Below are 20,130 nucleotides of genomic sequence, written 5' to 3' on the forward strand. Positions count from 1 at the left end.
CCCAATATAAATAGTTAAATCCCTTTAATTTAATCCTCTTTTTAAATAAAAGTAATTTCCATGTGGCGGGGGAAACCAGGTTAGAATATTCCCACCTTCTTCCACTTAACAGTGCATCTAGTTGGGGAGGGCCTTGACAAGGGCAGTGACTGCCACATCCACAGCACCAACCCCATCCCCCTCCACCCCTTATTGTAAGGAAGCTTCTCTAATGATGCATCAGAAGGACTCTCAATTCACATGCAGCCATGAGGACAGGTCAGAGCCAGGATGTTGGTTCTCCCTGTCTCCAATGCCACACCATGCCAAAGCTAATGTCATACCAGGAGATTTATAAAGGCATGAGTGGGAGTTAATTAAGCACTCAACTTTCATTTGTCTTTGAAAATCTCCCCCATAAGAAGCAGCATCAACATCGGTTCTATTTGCTCTCAGTGCATAATGCACAATGCTGGCAGCAATGGGAGTGGAGAGTTCTGATCTGGTAACATTTTACATCCTCTTCTCAAAGAGGCTGAGCATTATGGAGGATGAGAGGCAGTGGAAAGATCAGGCTGTTTTGTATCCAGTGCTCTTGTGCCTTTCACACAGGTGTTATGTGGCAGGCAGTGTAATAGGGTTATGGGATATGCGTGTTTGATCTCCCAGAAATCCTGCTGTGGATAAATAGCAATAAATCAAGGCTCCCAGACAAGCTGCTGGATAGCAGATATAGCGATGCATGTTCAGAGTCTCAAGCTATTGAGCTACATTGGCTCTTTTGTGCAGGTGGTAGGTGTGGTGGTCAGAGAGAATGCAGGGCCGGACCATATTACTCTTGAAGAAAATACCCCAAAAAGAAGCAATGGATAAGAGATCCTCTACCGATCCTACAGAGATTAGATGTAGACAGGTACTTGCAGGACAGTGTGGCAGGAGTGAGAGACTGTGTGTGTGTATTAAATTGAACAGCTCAGATATACAAATATTTTTTCTAAAGCAGAATGTCATCCATATAATGAAGAACATTTAATATGTGTTACAATGTGACATACTTAGAGTTTGGAAAAATTCCAAAAAGGGTCAAATTTAAGATTCCATGTTTTGTAACCTAGATAATTAAATGGCACAGGCTAGCAGCTTTACAGCTTACCAAAATCAAACATGTCCCAAAGGAACACAGTTTAAACGTTTGCGTCCGTAAATCAACTGTACAACTGGGATCATAGTGGGTAACTAAAGGTCAGTTTAACTCAGTTAAGTTTTTGTTTTTTCATATAAGAAAAACAGCTTCTCTTCTCATTATCACCATCCTTGTGTTTTGTCCAGAAAAAAATTCAGAGGAGTTCAGGGTTTAAGTCAAAGATAAACCCACTAAATGGAGTTGAACTGCTCTTAAGTGCTGAATATGGATCATCATCAGCTTCAGCTGTCTCTACCATGGTCTGTAGGAACCCTGCTAATATTTCTTAACTAACAAAACAGATTTTTAAAAGAAACCTACTTTTTATCTTGTGAAGTATAAAATGGGTCCAATCCTGCTCCCACAAAGCCGATGGGAGTTGTTAACCATTCAGCGAGGACAGGATTGGGCCTAATGGCTGTAATTATAAAGGCAGACATGCAATGACGAAAAGCCAACGTTCTCTTATAGCTGGGATGTCAGACTAATGTGGGAAAAGGCCACATTAAAAATGTAATGTTGGTGTGTGACCAATGTCTATGAAGCAATATACTAGATCTTGTAGGCAGAGCTCCTACAATGGGAAGTTTGTACAAAGCTCAGAGAGAGTGTACGAGCCTTTTGATGGAACTACACTTTTTAGGCCAAAATTTTAAAACATGACTAGTGATTTGGTGTGTCTGTCTTTGGGTGCCCAACTCATGTTTGGCATAGTGAAACTGTCTCCTTTTCCAGAGCGCACAGGATAGACTATTGCATCCTGAGGCCACCCCTTTTTGGGAAGGGCTCAAATCTTGCAGTAATATATTCCTTAATTGGGCTGAACTTTCATTAGCTTCAATGGATAAGATAGTCTGTGAGTAAAAACTGCAGGATTTATCCTCTGCTGAAGTTCTGACTTTTCCAAATAGTTGCACTAAGCACACAGAAATGAGGACACTGCAGGAAGCCTGCATGCATTTCTGCAATGGGAACAGAACCTCAGTCTTCCCATTCAACCTTTGTCATTTCAACAGAGTAACCAAAAGACAATGAAAGCAGCTCTGTGTGAGACCGGGAGAAGTTTGGCCCTCATGGGAGGAAGCCCATGCTAGTGGGAGATATGCTCTGTGGGTTTCTGTGGATTGTCATCGCTTTATTTTATTTTTTTTAAAGAAAATCTGAGTTCTGAGGGGAATCCTTTAAAAATGCAAATCTCTTCAAAGGAAGATTGTCCCACATTGCTCTCATGAGCAGGGGCGAGGGATAGCTCAGTGGTTTGAGCATTGGCCTGCTAAACCACAGGCTGCCCACAGGCTGAAACCCACTGCAATAGCATCTTTGATTAAAGGCTCTTAAAGTGCTTGTAAAACATACACTAAGCCTTGCAGCAACTGCTCTGTAAGGTGGGGCAATGTTGTTAGCGAGTAAAGAATAGGCAAGTTAAAGGCCCCGATTGTGACTGACCCTTCTTTGGATGGGTGGAAGGTTTTCAAAGAGTACATGTTCCTTGTGTGGTCTCTATATAGGTCAGTCACAATTGCAGCACCTGTGTGCTGGTGACCCCAGTGCCTGCTCCACTTCCAGGGATGGCTGGCATCTCTCAGAAGATGGGAAGGGAGAAGGGGCAATAGCCCCACAACAGGAAGTAGAGTGGGCCAGCCACACGAGGGGGATCCTAAGGGTGGCGCTGTCTCCCTGTCCTCTTGTAGGGAACTCGGTGAGGATTGTGCCTCAAGGAAGGAATCACTCTCCAAGGCACAGTCCCTCCCCAGGATCCCTCCACGGGTGGTGCAGCTCCGTACCATTGCCTGCTGGGCCCGTGGCTGCCTGCCACCATTTGAGTCTAATTGCCTTTCCCAAGGCTACACAGTGAGTCACTGGCAGAGCTGGAAACAACCTTGGACCCCTGGCCCCAGCTGGCAAAGTCTCTTGGTTTTTGGTTTTCTTTTGGGGGCACTGTTGTTAGGAGGGTCTCCACCACTTCATAAGTGCTTGTGTCTTTGAATTAGTAAAATTAAACTAGCCATATCCTTGAGATCAGGGTACAAGAACATAACTCGATCCACTACATCGTATGGGAAGACAGAGCAGAGCACACTGCGGATGTGTGCTCGCTCTTCAGCAAGTGGCTCTGGAGCATGATTCGGGAGATACTCGCTGTGAGAAGTGGGTGAGTAGCTGAAGGAGCCGGGCTCCTTGCGGGGATCTAACAAAAATGGCGGAATGGGAGGCTGATTCTGCAAATGCCTTTGGTATTGTCCATCTTCACGTTTGCTGTAGGGAAATGGGCCATTAAGAGGAGACCTGACAGAGTGTGTGACTTGCTGTTGGGCCTGTAGGCCTTGTGTGGACTGAGATCTGTCCACAATGTATTGGATTCTCTGACTTTGCGCCGCTGACATTTGCACATTGCAGCGGTGCTCAGGCCTAGGGTGAGCTGGGTGCCTACAAAGATGAGAAGGCAGCTCGTACTGTTGTAAGCACATGCAGTCCAAACTATGGTTGTGATGAGTTACGTATAGATTGTGTCTAAGATTACAGCATTGATGGATACTGTCCATTGCATCCCCTCTCTTAGAGGGGTCTGCCAGCCTATTTGCACTATATATCTTGTCCCTGAGGGATAACTCAGAGACCTGCTTTTCCATGAGCCTTTGATCTCTCTGTAGGTCTTGGTGTAATACATTTTGTTGGGGTTCCAGCTTACAGAGCGGCCTGTCTCCCCAGGCTCTTGCTGAATGCTCGGTGTATCTCCTTTCCTGTTGCGTGGAATGGAACCAATCCGGTGCAAAGCTCTGAGTGGAGCTGCCGCCACCTGTAGCACCACTGGATTCCTCCAGCCTTTCTATGCCGGCACCGTGGGATGCATTCCCTCCTTGGGTTGTAATCGGGGCAGCCTTCAGCTTTTCTTCCTCTGTCTCCAAGCTCTGAGAGGAGGCCTTTGTTTTGGCTCGGAGCTCATCAGCCACTGACAGCTGAGCTTGGTGCAATCGTTCTGGGTGGAAAAATTTGCACTTGCTGCCATATGTGCATTTTTTGCCTGAAAGAAAACAAAACAATGAGCTGAGAGGTAGGAGTGGGACATTAAAGTATCAGACAAATATTAATTTATCTATTTTAGGTACTTAGAAGGGAACCCTTCCCCACAGTATTTGAGCACCTCACAGTCTTTAATGTATTTATCCTCAACACTGCTGTGAGGTAGGGGAAGTGCAATTTGCTATTACTAAGGATACCAGAGGTGCCAACTTGCCACTTTCGCTGGGGGTGCTCGATCCCTGCTCCACCCCCAGCCCCGCCCCCCACTCCACCCCTTTCCCACGACCCCACCCCCACCTCTTTCCACCCCCTGCCCTGGGTGTGCTCTGCCCCCTCCTCCCCAGTGCCTGCTGCATGCTGCTGAACAGCTGATTGCGGCGGGCAGGAGGCACTGGGGGGAGGGAGAGAAGCTGATCAGTGGCGCTGCTGGTGGGTGCTGAGCACCCATTATATTTTTCCCTGGGGTGCTCCAGCCCCAGAGCACCCATGGAGTTAGCGCCTATGAAGAATACGATTTAGTCACAGAGGTCAGGGAAGTCACAGATGCTGTGACTTTACCGGACCTCCGTAATCTCGCTTCAACAACAGGGCCAGAGTGTGGGCTGGCGCCCTTGACCTGCAGCTTTGGCCGCAGCTGGGGCTGTGTGCCCCCCTCAGAGCTGTGGTAAGGAGCTCCAGAAGAAAAACAGGCAGGCATCACTGTGTCAAGTTAAAGAAAACCTACCATAAGGACAGGGCTGCCATCTAGTAAAAGGAAACACTGGCTTTTTGCTGAGGAAATTGTGAAGAGTAGGTCCATGACGGCCTAGTGGGTCATCAGGAGGCATAAACCTGAAACCCAAAAAGAGCATTAGTCACACAATAGACATCCCTTTGTGAAATACTGCATTTCACTTACATTCCACTCTGGGATCTTTATTTTTTTAATCATTTATTGTGCACAGTTATGACAGAAAAGCCTTGTAACATTTACACAATCCCTATCAAAAGGAGGAAGGATGAACTAAAAATCCACACTCCTCTATCTTAGATCTCTGAGCTGCAGCCACACTCTTTCTGGGAGGGAAATAGTGCTCTTTAGCTGACCAGCCCTACAGGTACAGTACTGCAAGTTCATAGAGCTCCTCTCCTTGCCACAGGTTCTAGTACAGGGGTTCTCAAACTGGGGGCCAGGACCCCTCAGGGGGTTGCGAGCTGTCAGCCTCCACCCCAAACCTTGCTTTGCCTCCAGCATTTATAATGGTGTAAAATATATTTTAGAAGTGTTTTTAATGTATAAGGGGGGTTGCACTCAGAGGCTTGCTGTGTGAAAGGGGTCACCAGTACAAAAGTCTGAGAACCCCTGTTCTAGTATCCGTGCTGGAATCTCAAGCTGCGGAGAGAAAGGGTTGGCATTATGTTGGCCAGGCAATGACTTTGAATTTTCAGGCCCTGTATGATACTTTCGAAGCAACAGAAAATGACATGTTGGTATCTGCCCAGACTCCCTGTGTGCATCTATTTGCAGTGTTTGCAGCACAATGATCTGTGTTTAGCCACCCCAACTCGACAATATATACATATTTTAAAACAGTAGGAGTTGGCAGACTCAAATCCACCAGTGAAATCAGAGTGAAGGCTGATGTCTCATCACTCTGCCATTACTTCATCTTCCTATGCAACACACATGCACTGTATGTAAGAACACATGGATTTCTAAGACCTAGCACTAAGCCTTGGTTGAATACCAGACCTACCTATGAGCCTCTGCATGCAGTGATATTGTGTTATGTAAGTCTTCGAAGCATGGCGAGTTGGAGAACTGATTCCCCTGTCATCTGAATGTGATGTTTTAGGAAGAGCCATCACAGCATGAATGTCAATAACAGTTAGCACTTTTATAGTAATAAACCAATTAATCCTCACAATACCCCTGTGAGGGACTAGCTGGCTGATGAAACAGAGGAAGAGGAGCTAACTGACCAATTTAGGCCACAGAAGTTGTCAGAGTGGATTAGAAACTGAGCAGCTCCTCTCTCCTCATCCTCTGTTCAGAGCACTAGCCCACACATCTCTCAGCAAATGCTGATTGGCCGTAGCTCTTTCTGGTCTATCGGTGACCATGGTTATGTGAGATAGCAACAAAGGGTTGGTGGGGTTGGGGCACATGAATGAGCGAGGACATTTAATTCCCTATCTCTGTGTGTAATGGAACCAGCAGCTGGCATCCTAAGTGTCTCTTAGAGATGAGCAGGTCTGTCCTAATGTGCTTGGCAAAAATAGCTAGACGTATTTTAAATTTTTTTTTTTTTTTTTTTTGCAGTGAGGCTTGTGAAAATGTTCTGACAGCCTTACGAATGGGAAAGGAAGACAAGGGCAAGGAGAAATGTTATGTAAATGTTTGATACCCATTATTAACAAGGGAAGTAACCTGATTGTTAGAGACACAACAGATCTGACCTTTGAGTCCCATTATGCTGATAAGTAAGGGCATGAAGAAACCAAACATCATTACATTAAATGCATTGCCAAGTATTTTAGTGCAGTTTTGGGTGGCTCAGAACTACCAGCAGTCTGATATATCAAAGATAAAATCAATTGAGCGTACCACATCTCGAGAGGCTTGGTGGCTACGCTATCAGTTTGAATGAAAACTTGCTCTCAGTGCACATTACCCAGCTAAATAAAGGCCTGGACCAGTTGACTGAGTAACAACCTTTTCAGGGGCAGAGAAAGACATACAAAATTGGGAATGATCTGCACACCACCCAGATTTATATATCTATGATGAATGCAAAAAAATAATGAAGGGATCAGTCGTGTGGGAGACCAGGATCTAATTGCAGATCTTGGCCTCTCTCTGCTGCAGCTAGAAGGATCCTGGCCTCTTGCTGCTGCAGCTACTGTCTGGGAGGAATTGAAAATGGAGGGGAAAGAATTACTCACAAAGGGAGGGGGAGGTTTAACTCACTCTTAACCCAGCAGGACTATTAGACATACTGCCAAGCAGCCAAATGCCTCCCTGTTGCCAGATATCAATTTCATTGTGTCTCTGTCCAAAATAAATGTGTTAGTGCTGTGACAGGGAGACATCTTCATCTCATATCTCTTATTCTCTGCACTAGTCGGGCTTTAGGAGCAACATGGGTCCTAGATCACCTTTCAGTAAACCTGAAATAGACAAATTCCTCAAGGAGTTACACAGGACCTTTGAGACCAGAGGTGGGGAAGAAAAAACTAAAGACAGGATGCCCTAGCAGACTCTCTTAAAAATACACCTGCTCCCTTTGACATCAATTAAAGTTGCACTTATGGGTTGAATTTGGTCCACAGCATTCAAGGATGTAAATAGAAGTAAAGACAATTGTCCCCTACTTGTCACTGACAAAGGAGTACATGAGTAGCCGCTTCTCTATGAACCACTTCCACTCAGGATTCTCACTCTGGAGGTCCCGGTAGTTGTCATTGGACACAATCACCCCATCTTTCTCATGGGCCACTTTAATTATATAGCGATCGTCGTAGCAGACCACCCGCCTGCCTTTCACCTTGCGGGATGGGGTGTACACGAGAATGGTTTGCTTTGCAAGCTCATCAAGAATGTGCTGATCTGAAAACAAAAACAAGAGGGAGGGAAATCAGTGATTAGCGTGTACCAAACATATGTAGGAGTCCTTTAAGAATCTAAAAGCATCTTAAAAATAATAAGGGTTTTTAGGTACCTAAATACAGACTCAGGACCCTAAGTGAGGGATGTGATTTTTTTTTTAGTGGCACTGAACTATTGGCATCAGCAGGAGCTGATGAGAACTCAACAAAGGTATAAATTAGGTAACCTTTCTAGGTGTTTAAATATGGACTCAGGAGCCTAGCCTTAGACATCTATTTTTTTGAAATCTGGGCTTAAAGGACGATTAAGCTGTGATCCTGAGCTACGCTGAGCACCTACAACTCCCCCCAACTGCAGTGGGAGCTAATGGTGCTCTCAAAATCATCCCCTCATATGTGAGAACCCACCATTAAGCAAGCCTCTTTAGGAGGTAGCCAATTTACATATCTGAGACTGCGGATACTGTATTACTGAATTACAAACAACAGAAAATGTCTGGGTGGTTCAAAATCAGTTCTGAACCGATAACAGGCTACATGGCTTATTGTCGGTCATTCCTGCTGTTGGCTCTGTAAACATTAGGGCTATGCACACAATTTCACCTGTAACAGCAATTTTATTTCTTTTCCCTCTTCCACGTGGGTCTGTCTTCTTATCTAGAAGCAGCAGCACGATCGTAAGCTCAGTGTTCTTGCTGATTCATTTTTGTACACTCATTTCTTCTCCGCTCTCTGCCCCTCTGTGCAGATATAGGCTTTGGCTAACATGTTTTATATATTTTACACAGTAAGTGCCGATATTGGTAATGACATAACCGAAAATGTTGTGGATTGGCTGTCGTTTGTGTGTTGCAACTAACTGCTGCTGGAGAAATGTCACCCTCAAGTAATACAGCTGACAGCTATACCATACATCATAATGCAGTTAAGCGCTACCAGAGATTCATTCTCCTTTAGCTCAACTGGCAGAGGTCTGTGCTTTTGAAGCAAAAGATTCTGATGTCTGTCACACATGCTACATAGACAGCAACAGCATATACACGGCCACGGATTCATCACTGAAACACCCTGAAATGTGTGCCTTGCTGTCTGCTTCCATTGTGCTGCTTTCTCTCCAGGAGAGAATTGCATCAGATTCCTCAAGTCCCCAATGCCTACCCTTTGCATGACATGATAGAGGTACAGTGTTGCTATAGAAAAGGTTAATTTGTAATATATTTCAGATTGTTCTTGGAACACCCTGTCTACCTGTAATGGGGCTATCAAATCGTGGTGCTTCCTTTCTCCACGATGGGACAAAGACCTTGATGTCTTTGTGGCCTCTCTCCTTGAACCAGTCCACTGCCAGCTGAATCCCCCGGCATGAGAACACTTCTTTGTTCCCATGGCTGCAACCAGAAAAGAGAGAGGGAAATAGGTTAAGATTCAGGAAGAGGTTCATGCAGCTCTTGGAAGCTGAATTAGTAATACAAGGTAATCACAACATCAGCCCCAGCACCTCTTAATGATAGCCATGGAAGCCACCTTTACATATTGAGCAGAGAGCCCCAGCTGCACAACTTCAAATATATCTTCCAAAGGAAGAAGTGACATTTTATTTGCACCACAACTGGGATGTTTTCAAGGACAAGTGCTCCTGTACACTAGACTTCAAGGGCAGATGTAATTGGGGAGATACTCTCCCTCTCCCTCACACTGACTACCTCAGCCTCCATGTAGAGATGGACCTGTGACATAAAGGTTGGATTCACTTTAGGCCATGTGGGGCTGCTCTGGACTCCCCTTCCGGTGTAGGCTGGTGTTTTGAACAGAAAGTGCTCATGGTGGGAGCTGAATCGCAAAGCAGCAATTTTCTCCTCAGAAATAAAACTTCTTAGGCCCTATTCTCTTGCTGTGCTATGTTAAGATGATGGCCAGGGTGGCTGCAGGTCACTCTTCTCCAGCTGACTCTTTGAGAGGCGTGGAGGACACATGACTGGAAATCCCCACCACCCTCCCAGCAGATTGCATGTGTAGGTGCTCTCTGCCAATGACTCCCCAGCAGGGGACAGGACCACCATGTGGGGATGGGAAAATAGGAGACCCTGTGCCCTAGACCACTTTAATCTAGCCCAAATTGTTGGATTTTGTCTGTCCAGGCCAGAGGCCAGGGGAAAACCTAGGAAGATCTGTTGTAGCGAACGCAGTTATGGAAATCGGCTAAAATTCAGCATCAGTCAGGATGGCCTAGGGAAATGATGTCTGAGAGAGCCTGTAAGAGACTATATCCTTGTTCAGTTTCTTCACCCTGCCCCATAAAGTTCTTGTTTGTCATTATGGCTTGTTTAAATTTGACTACATTGTACATTGAAGAAGGTTTAAATTTGACTAAACAGTACACTGAAGAAGGTAATTTCGTTGCTCTTAACCATCTCTGCACAAGGAAATAAATGTACTGTTTTCATATATAGTAATCATCACACAGAGATTGAACCCTATGCTACGGTCCTGAAATGGAAAAACATATCCACACCCACGCTATCTACAGCAGCCTCACTTGTGTACTTTGAACTCTCTAGATCATATCTCCACAATCATACTAGTGCTTTCAACATTACAGAATACACACACTAATTATTAGTCTGTTGTTATAGTTCTACATCTGCACCCATCTATAGTGACATGAAAGATAGGTTAGAAATGTTTATATAATTACTGTCACAGGTACAGAGTACATTTATCTTCCGAACTAACAAAGGCATGGAAAGTATCATTTTATGCTGAATCATAAGTGCAGTAGTGAAATGATTGATTATCCCAAAATGATAAAATGGAATTTTATGGAATGGAATTTAGGGGGAGCCACCCAGCTGCCTCTGAAGGAGCTGTGGTTACAGGCCTCCAATACCAGAAGCCTACTTCCCCATTCACTTACACCACTGTTATAGCCATGTACCGTCACTCTGGATTTACTCCAATGCAGATGCAAAGAGAATCAGACCCCAGGAGTTCGTGTTTGGCATAGCGAGTATAGCAATAATACTTAGCCACCTTTGTAAAATGCTTGAGGTTCTGTGGATGAAAAGCTCTAAGGATTAGTACTGGATAAGCAGTGATGTTATTACAGTGAAACGAAATAAAATAGAGTCAGGGCTGAACTACCCAGAATGCCTTCCTCCACCTGGCAGCTTGAATATTGCTAGACATACCTGCGCATACTAAACTACATAACCACTTTTTCATTTTAATATGCTTGCAGCTGGTAAGATTCTGGCAGTTCCCTTTTCAAGTTGGGAAGGGATATGTTTGTTGTTTTAACAACCCTGCCATCAGGAGCTCTGCTGTAGAGCTCCTCTCCCCAGGCAGTCTAGCTCATGGTTAATATAGTTCGTGACTCTGTTAGAGATGGGGATGCAAACTGTTTTTCAACCATCCTACTCAGGTTTGGGAGACAAGAGACAAAGACATGTTATTTCCCCCCACCATATATATAGAGATGGCTTGATACAGTACAGTGCCCTATCTACTACACCACATGATCTTTCTGTACCATGTACCAATGAAGTTTGTCACCAAGATGATAGGATGCCAAAGCCTCTTTTCCAGCATCACTGGGAGTGTTTTAGCTAAAAGCACCTTCTAGAGCCGTCCAGTGATCTAATTAATTTTCATAGATTCTAAGGCCAGAAAGGACCACTGAGATCATTTAGACCAGTGACTCTCAACCTTTCCAGACTACTGTATCCCTTTCAGGAGCCTGATTTGTCTTGTGTTATACCTCACTTAAAAACTACTTTTGGAAACCCATTTTGGGTATATGGCCTAAAAGCTCAAAATAGTAGCAACATTGCAACCAAAACCATCTACTGCACCTACAGCATAGCATCACTGGTTTTGAACATTTCCTGTCTGGTGATCTCTGAAGTAAAAGATTATGCACACAGCAGACCAGGGAGAGCTCTGAATTATGGAGCTACAGTCTAATTCCATTGCAGGATCCTGCAAAGAAAGATGGTCTTGTGGTTTTCAGGTGAGCCTATGCACACCTGTGTTGTAACCCAGCTGTGATAGTGACTCCTTGTATGACCTTCAGCAAACCACTTAACCACTCTGCAAATTTACTTAGCTACCTTTCAGAGAGCTAGTGGGGACTCAGTAGTTAGCACTTTTCACTTTGAGTCCATTATCAGTATTAAGTATTGTAACGTGGGCATTAATTTCAAGCAGTTTGTGAATTCACTAGAACCTTTGATGATGGCGATCCAGCCCCTAATTCGAGATTGTTTTGGCTTTTTTATTTTTTACTATGCAGTACCTGTATCCAACAATAAAAACCAAGCTCCCTGTTGCTTTACTTTATTGTTTAGCCCAGAACATGTGCATAAACCCCCTGGGCTACAGTGATTCACTCTCAACTGGCCTAACACAAGGAATGAAGAATCAGCTGTTTAATCAACAACAAAGTCCCTTCTCCAAAGATCCTAAAACACTTCTCCAAAGCTCTTTGGGACATCATTTAAAACAGCATTTTCCTCCTCATTAGTACTACTGTGGTGCCACATATCGGTATCAAAGCCCTCTCACTGTCAAGTCACGACATCATCAGTGGAGTCCAAATTTTCCAGCAACTACCCACTAAGCATTATGGGACACTGCCCTCCTCAGAGGCATACTCAAGTGACAGCTGCAGTGGAAGACAGCTGTACAAGGGGTGAAGGACAGGTTGTTGGCTTTCCCCCATTGCCCTTGAAAACCTTCAGGGATCTGTGAGGGCAGAGGTCCTGCACGGAGTCGGGGCTAAGTGGAGACTCAGCACCAATGAAGATCCTGCAGAAGGAGTACCTGGCAATGGTGGAGGTAGTTCAGGGGTCTGAAGGTTGAGAGTGGTTTGGGGCTGATCTCAGGGCCTGGTGAAGTAAGTGAGGAACCTGTGGCAGGTTCTAGGCTGAGTCGGAGGAAAAAATGAGAGGGTAGAAAATTCCAGTTTTGGGCAGGAGAGCCGAAGCTAAAGCATGTGCTGCTCCCTCCCTACTTGCCTAGGGGATGGGTCTCCCATGCTCATGCCCAGCCTTCTCTCTCCTGCCTCGGGGAGTTGGTTGCTCCCACCATTCTGCCTGGAAGATAAATCTTCGGCACTTCTCCCTCCATCCAGAGGAAGAAGTTACCAGGCAGGGTTCTCTTTCCTTCCCCAAGGGTCAATCTCTGGAGGGGTTTTCTCCCTTCTCACTCTTGCTTCCCAAAGATCAGGCTCCTTATATGGGGAACTCTCCCTCTCCCCCTCCCAGGACTGAAGATGCTGAATGGGAAATCTTTTTTGTCTGTTCCCCCTCCTCCCCAACAATGCAAGAAAGGAGAGCATGCCAAGGAGTCTCCTAAGACGATGTCATCAAGTAGGGAAATGGGAGTTGGTTGGATAGGAATAACTGACAGTCAGTGTAGGTTTAGAAGGTGATTGCTGCTGGGCTTGATGGCCTTGGAGGTTAAGGTCACTGAAGTAAACGATGAAATATTTGGATGTTTATCCAGTACTAACTCTGAACACCTGGAGTTTCCATCGCCAGCTTTACAGGGGTGTATAATGTAGCAATGTTGGTGCTAGTTGTGTCTCCTGTGTGCTCAGCTGCGTTTTTGCCACAGTAACTGGAGTATGTATATTTTTAAAAATTCTACTTCTCATCCTAGAAGTGGGACACAAACTATTTACAGAGAGAAAGGAGATTTATTTCAGTATGAAAGTCACAACTGAGCTGATAAACACTTGGAAAATGTAATATAGTCCAATTCCTATAAATCATGAATCAAAACCAAAACACACAAGCCAGGGATGTTTTGGGGTTGTGCTTGTAAAACCAAAATGATGATGCTTGAGGTTTTGGCAAAACCAAAATCCACATTTCCCCATTTGAACTGCTTTCTGCTTCTCAGATCAGTTAGACTCTTCACTCTCTTTCTTGAGTCATGGTCACCTGATTTACAATCCAGACAAAATGGCAAAAACAGTACAGGAACTAACTATGTGATCTACTGAACAAATACAAGATTCAATCAACTGAAATACTGTGCTGCTGCTTATCTGGACTTCTCCAAATGAATCTGATTTTTGAAAACCAAGTATAGTATTTACTTTATCTGGTCCTCCAGCTTGTCCTGCCAATGCCTCAGCATATTGATTTAGATCTCCTGGATACTTGTGTGTAGCGATAGCATGACCTCACTTAGGAACTAAAGTGAAGGGAAGCCTTGTGAAACATATTGCTACAGACAGTAGAGGTTAGGAGTTAGTTTCAAAATGGTGATCAGAGGTGATCATTATTTTAAAAATCAGCTCATGATACTGAGGGAGAGCAGGTCCATGAAATAAGCTACAGCCCCATGAACAGAGATATGAGATATCCTCACCAAGCATCTTGTGTGCTTCACACATAAAGGAGAGCACAACTTCAGGCTGGATTCAAATGCAAAGTTACTGAGAAATGGAAATCCCTTGTAGGTATCAAAATGGAAAGGCACATACCTCATAGCAATGTTGCTGCCATCGATCACGATAGGTCTCAAGTGACTGGAAGAATCGCTTGCCTCTTCTTCTGGCTGTTTGGGCACTGCCAGCCTGCTACATGACCCCCGGGGGACAAGTTTTGGGAGAGGATGCTGGGCCTGCCTCTCCTGAACCGCAGGCCTGCTACCTACCCGAATCAACTCTTTTAGCACATCATCCTCCAGGGCCCCTTGGCCCAGATTCTCCAGCACTTTGCAGATGTCCTGCTTGCCATACCCCAGCTTGCAGAAAAACTCCATCTTGCCCAGGTGCGCTTCCATCTGCACAGCAGATACTTCCTCTGGGTCTGGGCTGTTACCAGTCGGCAGGATGTGAACCTGCCAAGGCCAGTCTCAGCAGGCTTTTCTGTTCCCTTTACTTAATGCTTTTGTTCTCTCGGCTGCTTTTTGCTGGCATCAGCTTTAGAGGTGGGGAAAAGATTTTAAATAATACAGTTAAATGTGGTAGCCAAGGAACTGCTCTCTCTCTCACACACGTTCAGTACACAGTTACACCTGTACAAGAGGCCAGTCTTATTAGGTCCCTTCTGGCTTAAGAGAGTACCCTAGCTTTTCCTCAGACACCATGGAGGTGGTTCTGCTCCACTCTTGTTAGAAAAGCACCCCTGTAGAGCATCCAGTTTTTGTCAGCTTCTTGGGGAGAGTGGTTGAAGACAGGCATTGCACTACTCTCATCTCACAGGAAATCACTTAGAATAAAACATAACTGGGGATTTTCAATTTGCTCAGTGTGGTTAATGAACCATAGATAACATCGTTCTGATTTCAATGGAGTGATCTCAGATGTCATAGCAACTCAACAAATATGGCAAACTTCATCTAGTGGCAAAGAGGGAGTGTATTATTTTCAGTATTACTCGGAACTTTGAAAACAGGTTAGCACTCATGAAAAATTCTGCTCTTGTGAAACTGTTCAGGTGAAATCACTCAGATGTTCCGCTGATGCCTGACTTAACCTGTTGTTTTTTTAGTACTAGCTTTTCTGTCAGGGAGGTTTTTTTACTTGAACAAAAAGAGTTTATCCTTACAAAGGTGTAGGTGTAGCACCTTGAGCCTAAACTTATTTGAGCAGTTTTAATTTCAGTTGGATTCATTGTTGAGGGGCTGTGGCGAGAGGAGCAGACTGAGTATGCCTGCCTGAGAGTAAGCTAAGGTAACGTAACTTTCTCCAGCGTTCGCTAGGAATGTTGTACTGGGTCTTGCCCTGGCATTTTTCTGAAAGCCTACTGCCACTGCAGCTCCATGATGGAAGCATTAGTTAAGACTGGCATTTTAACCCAACCTCATCTCTGCAGGAGTGAAGGCTGACGTTTCCTTCCAGAGAAGCTGAGCTACTTTACAACAGGAGGCTCTCTTGGGGGCAAAAGTGGATGGTAGTTAACTTAGAGCTTCAACGAATCAGGGTTCACCTGTAATACCATCTTTGTCTCAGCACTGGGCTTTTCAGACTTTTCAAAAGCCAAGTTCCTTCCCTGATGAGTTTGCAGTTTAAAATATGGTCGTTGGCTAGCACAATGAACAATGTGCTAGTGGGCCGAGACCACTGGCTGTGAGGCCGATCAGTCCTGTGTCACTGAGTTCTTGTACGCCCCTGCTGTATGTATCCTACTGTTGTCTCTCATCTTAGACTCATATTGTAAACTGCTCCTGGCTGGAGCCAACTTTTTTGTTCTGTGTTTGTACAGCACCTAGCACAGTGGAGTCCCGGTCCATGCCTCGCGCTCCTAGGCACAATGATAATATAACTAATTATAGAAGAGTAGTACCCCTTGGGTACCTGCCCTCACATTGCTGCCGTCCTCACCAGCAGCTAGTCCCAGGTACAGGCTCATGTGTTTGCTGCAGGCTTTGCATTAAGGAGCCAGGCTCCTTATCCCAGGCCATGGAGACTCGTGCTTTTGGTTCCATGGGTCCTGGGCTCAATCCCTATGTCAGTCACTCCAGCCAGGGCATCACAACATGTGTTGTGACCTAAGTGGGGATTGGGGGTGCTGTGGCTCTCTGGAACGTGGTCTGAGCTTCCCTGGCCAGACCCCATCTGTAACCCACCCACGTCTGCACTGTGGCTCTGAGCTCCCCCTAGTGGTCCAGCCACGGACAGAGGGTTGGAGTCTGCTAGCTCCTGTGAGCTGTGCAACCTGGGTCTTTCCGCTCAGGCACCAGAGGAGAGGTTTAGGCTGTTCGATCTCAAGTTCCTGGTTTCAAGCCCCAGAGGATTACACTTGGGGCTGGGAAAGCAGAGCAAGCAACTTGCCTTATTGAATAGATTGTGTGTGTCTCCTCCCTCCCTGCTTTTAAATGAGTAGCAGAAACGGATGGGTCAAGGGGCACATTAATAGTGAAAATACATTTCCAAGGGAACTCCCACTGAATGTCCGCTCGGAACTGATCTGTAAGGCCACCGGCTTCTCCCTCACGCTCCCCTCCAGACTCACTTCTGCAACATCTCCACTAGCTGACTAACAATGTATGGGCTATGGGGCAACTGGGTATAGTCAATGGGTAGAGACTTGAAACAGACAATGAGCCCAACCCTCAACTTGTGTAAACAGGGTAGTTCCCCATGAGCTACCACAATTTACACCAGCCAAGGCTCTGTCCCACAGTCACTTCTCTTTGAAGCCCCTGATCTTACAGAGAGACCCTCACAGCTGGATATTTGTGCCAGAGGAGGGAATGGGGCTCTGTGTAGCTTGAAAGCTTGTCTCATGCCCAGAGGTTGGTCCAATAAAAGGTATTAACTCAGCCATAAATAAAAGGTTTTGGAGCCTGAGGTTGTTCATAGCTGGCATTAAGCCAGAGCAGCAGTCAGTCTCCTCTGACTTGCATGCTGCAGTGCCAGGAGTGCGTGGACAGCTTTATACCACTTTAGCGCTCCTCTCCATCCCCAACTTGTGCTGGCTGCTGCTGAAAAGGTAGCTGTACAGCTCTTGAAATGTATCAGCTACCACTAATTCGATTCTTACCTGTGGACATTGTCTCCACAGGAAATTTTAAGAACTAGTCTTAAGAAGCTAAAAATACTGATCAAACAGCCTCACAGAATATTTGGTGGGAGGCTAAACCATTTGGTCATGCTGAAGGATTGTGTGGGTGAAAACTCAACTTTCTCCTCTACCACCCTCCTGCGTTGGCTGAAATGAATAAAAGTGAAGAGTTGTACTCACAGAGAGCTCTGTGACTTGTCCGATACTATGCTTTGAGTCACCGGCTGCCTTGTCCCACTGCTAATGCACCAGGCTGGCGTCTGAGCAATGCTGTTCCCCACAAGGAAGTCAGCCCTGTATTTAGAGGCTTGTTATAACTCTGATGTCAACTGAACGCAAACAAGTGCAGCAAGCAGGCGACGCCCCTTGCATGTGATCATTTTACTTCCTCAGTTGGTTGGTTAATATAATTGAACTACAAGTCCTTAGACTTTCATTTGTTTTGCAAAAGAAGAGGAGTAAACTAAAGGTTTGAAACAACAGCTTATGAGTCACACATGGAGAACCCAACAGCACTCAGCTAGCAAGAAAGAGAAAAATAAAGTCTCAAAGTGGATGTTTACCAGGTAGTGTGTTTTATCAGAATGACGGGGGTGGGGGCGGGAGAGGGAGAAAGTAAAGAATGATTTGTCCACCACACTGTCTCCCGAATTCCCCATTTTGTTTCATTTCCTAATGACCCACATCCTGCAAGCCCTTAGCCAGGTGCGTCAGTTGTGGAGAGGAGCTGCTCAGCAGGCCTATGATATATTTATAAATTCACTTGGCCATCACAGATAAGCCCAGAGCTCTTTACTGAAGGATTCCTGAACTCTCACATTCATGTAGACAGACACACTACTCTCTCCAGAGCTATGGTGGGAGATGCCTTCCCACTATAAACATGGAGTTCTTTCATCTCATGCCGAATGCTGCCATAAGCAAACCACTGTGCCTGACACTTCACTGGCAGGGAGGGACCTAGCCTATGGGAAATATCTGCAGGGATGGTTAGTAGCTATGGGGGGGTCCCAACAATTAAGATGGATTGAATCTCTGGAGCACTGAAGTTGCTGCAGCAGGCTGCTGCAGAAGGAGGGGGTGAAACAAGAAGGAAGCCTGCTATGTCATTGTCACACAATAAGGTCTCAACACTAGCCTGCATTTTATGTCCAGTGTGGATATTTATTTTATTTATAAAACTTCAACTTTAACTGACTGAGGCCCACTGCGTTGTACACACATATGGCCCTAAGCTGTTAGCCTGCATGCTCCCTTCTCAGGGCCCTCCAATTTGTTCAGTACATGCAGGTGTTATATACAGCTAGTCTTAAATGAGCTTGTGGGGCTTTCGCCTCTTTGTATGTACAGCACCTAGGACAACGGGGCCCAAGCCTTTTGGCACAGCCATAATATAAAGTCAGCAATTGCCTTGCTGTTACTGTAAAACCCAGGAAACTCATTCCAGTACATGGTGACTGGAGCTGTTTTTTATTTTTTTTAGAAGAATGAGGAAAACTCTTACTGTGAAGTAGTAATAGTGAAACAGTGCCTGGGGTGGGTTGTTTCTGACTATACATAGCTGCGGCTGCAGCACATTCAGTGTCTTATAGCCCACAGCACAACAGAGGAAAGGGATTTCCCCCCCCCGTTTTTACAATTCTAAATTTTCAAAACACCAGCTATTGCCCCATGACAAGCTCACCAGTGAGAAGTGTAACTAATTAAAAAACAGACTGTGCCATTAGTTATCACTCATGATGGCATCGGGCTGTTTTCTCATTCAGTGTAACAGTACAGCAAAGACTGTGTGATATTAGCTCCCCAGCTTGCTAGTGCCTGTCCCGGCCCCAGTACCGCCGAAGTAACAACAAACCTTAGTTCATTTACCTAAAGAATTGCATTGCTTTGATCAAAATGTCTTTGCGAGTACCTTCTCGTAGAGACAAGGACTAGTAGACGTTCCCCTCTTGAGGCCGATTGTTTCTGGATTTGGGAATTTCCTGCATTGTGAAATAGCCAGTATCTTCCCCCAGAAGAATGTTTTACCATCCTGAACCTAAAGTAGCTCGTGTTTGACACTGCTATGAGGTAGCGGACAGATTTTTGTGTGACTTCAATTGTACTTATGGTCTTAGAGGACCATGTACATTCTTGGTGTAGATTCCTCAAGTGAAATGCAGGACCCACTGAAGTCCATGGTAAAATTACCATCAACTCATATAGGGATGGAATTTCACCCTTGAACTTGAATTAAAATGTCTTGGCTTTACCTTCTCATTTGTAAGTGTATTACTGAGGCAGGGTGTTCAATCATAAGTACATACAATTTGCGCTATTGTCTGAGACTGTAGGTTCTGAGCAAAGAGATTCTAAATGGCAGGATCGAACATTAGGGCCTGACCCCAAAGCCCACTGAAGTCAATAGGAGCATCTCTGGGCTTTGAATAAGACTGAGTGCCTTGTGTCAGTTTATAGCAAATCTAAAATACTTCTGAAAGCAAGACACCTTGATTCAGGCCACCTGCTGATGACAGGAAGTGACTGTGGAACTTCCACTGGCACTATTATCACTCGGTAAAATTGTTTGGTTTCTTAAATTGCAAAATGACAGTCACCTTCCTCCACTAGGGGCACAGCAAAATATTATTTTGTTTGCTAATAAAAAGGGGACATCTGATTTGTTATCAGTGTTACAGCTACAAGAAACCCTGTTCTGGCCCATGCTACCGGTTTCAAAAGAGAATACTTTGCCAGAAATCTGGTGCAGTTTGAGGGGACTGCATGATAGACACACTTCGCTCTTTCAACCAATTTATGGAGCAGCATTGGAGGTAGGCTGCCAAAAACAAACAAAAA

The 20,130-nt window shown here is 45.1% G+C and overlaps 1 protein-coding gene across 1 annotated transcript; it reads right to left on the minus strand.

Annotated features, from left to right (window-relative positions):
• Positions 1–989: 989 nt before the first annotated feature.
• Positions 990–17,585, minus strand: ZC3H12D (zinc finger CCCH-type containing 12D). Its single transcript, XM_048844262.2, has 6 exons — positions 17,473–17,585; positions 14,265–14,705; positions 9,020–9,159; positions 7,538–7,772; positions 4,908–5,014; positions 990–4,184 (listed from the first exon to the last, which is right to left on the minus strand). The coding sequence occupies exons 2-6, from the start codon at positions 14,564–14,566 to the stop codon at positions 3,127–3,129; spliced, it is 1,842 nt and encodes a 613-aa protein (XP_048700219.2). The 5' UTR covers positions 14,567–14,705; positions 17,473–17,585; the 3' UTR covers positions 990–3,126.
• Between the last annotated feature and the right edge of the window lie 2,545 nt (positions 17,586–20,130).

Source organism: Caretta caretta, chromosome 3, assembly GCF_965140235.1.
Source record: "Caretta caretta isolate rCarCar2 chromosome 3, rCarCar1.hap1, whole genome shotgun sequence".
Classification (NCBI taxonomy): domain Eukaryota; kingdom Metazoa; phylum Chordata; order Testudines; family Cheloniidae; genus Caretta; species Caretta caretta.

Bases quoted from the DNA above. Each gene is read 5' to 3' on its own strand.
- ZC3H12D (XM_048844262.2), bottom strand. From the start codon at position 14,566: ATGGAAGCGCACCTGGGCAAGATGGAGTTTTTCTGCAAGCTGGGGTAT. The intron at 7,773-9,019 runs GTAGACAGGGTG...TTTTGTTTTCAG, and splicing joins ATTTGATAGCCCCATTACAG to ATCAGCACATTCTTGATGAG. The intron at 5,015-7,537 runs GTAGGGGACAAT...TTTGGGTTTCAG, and splicing joins TACTCCTTTGTCAGTGACAA to GTTTATGCCTCCTGATGACC.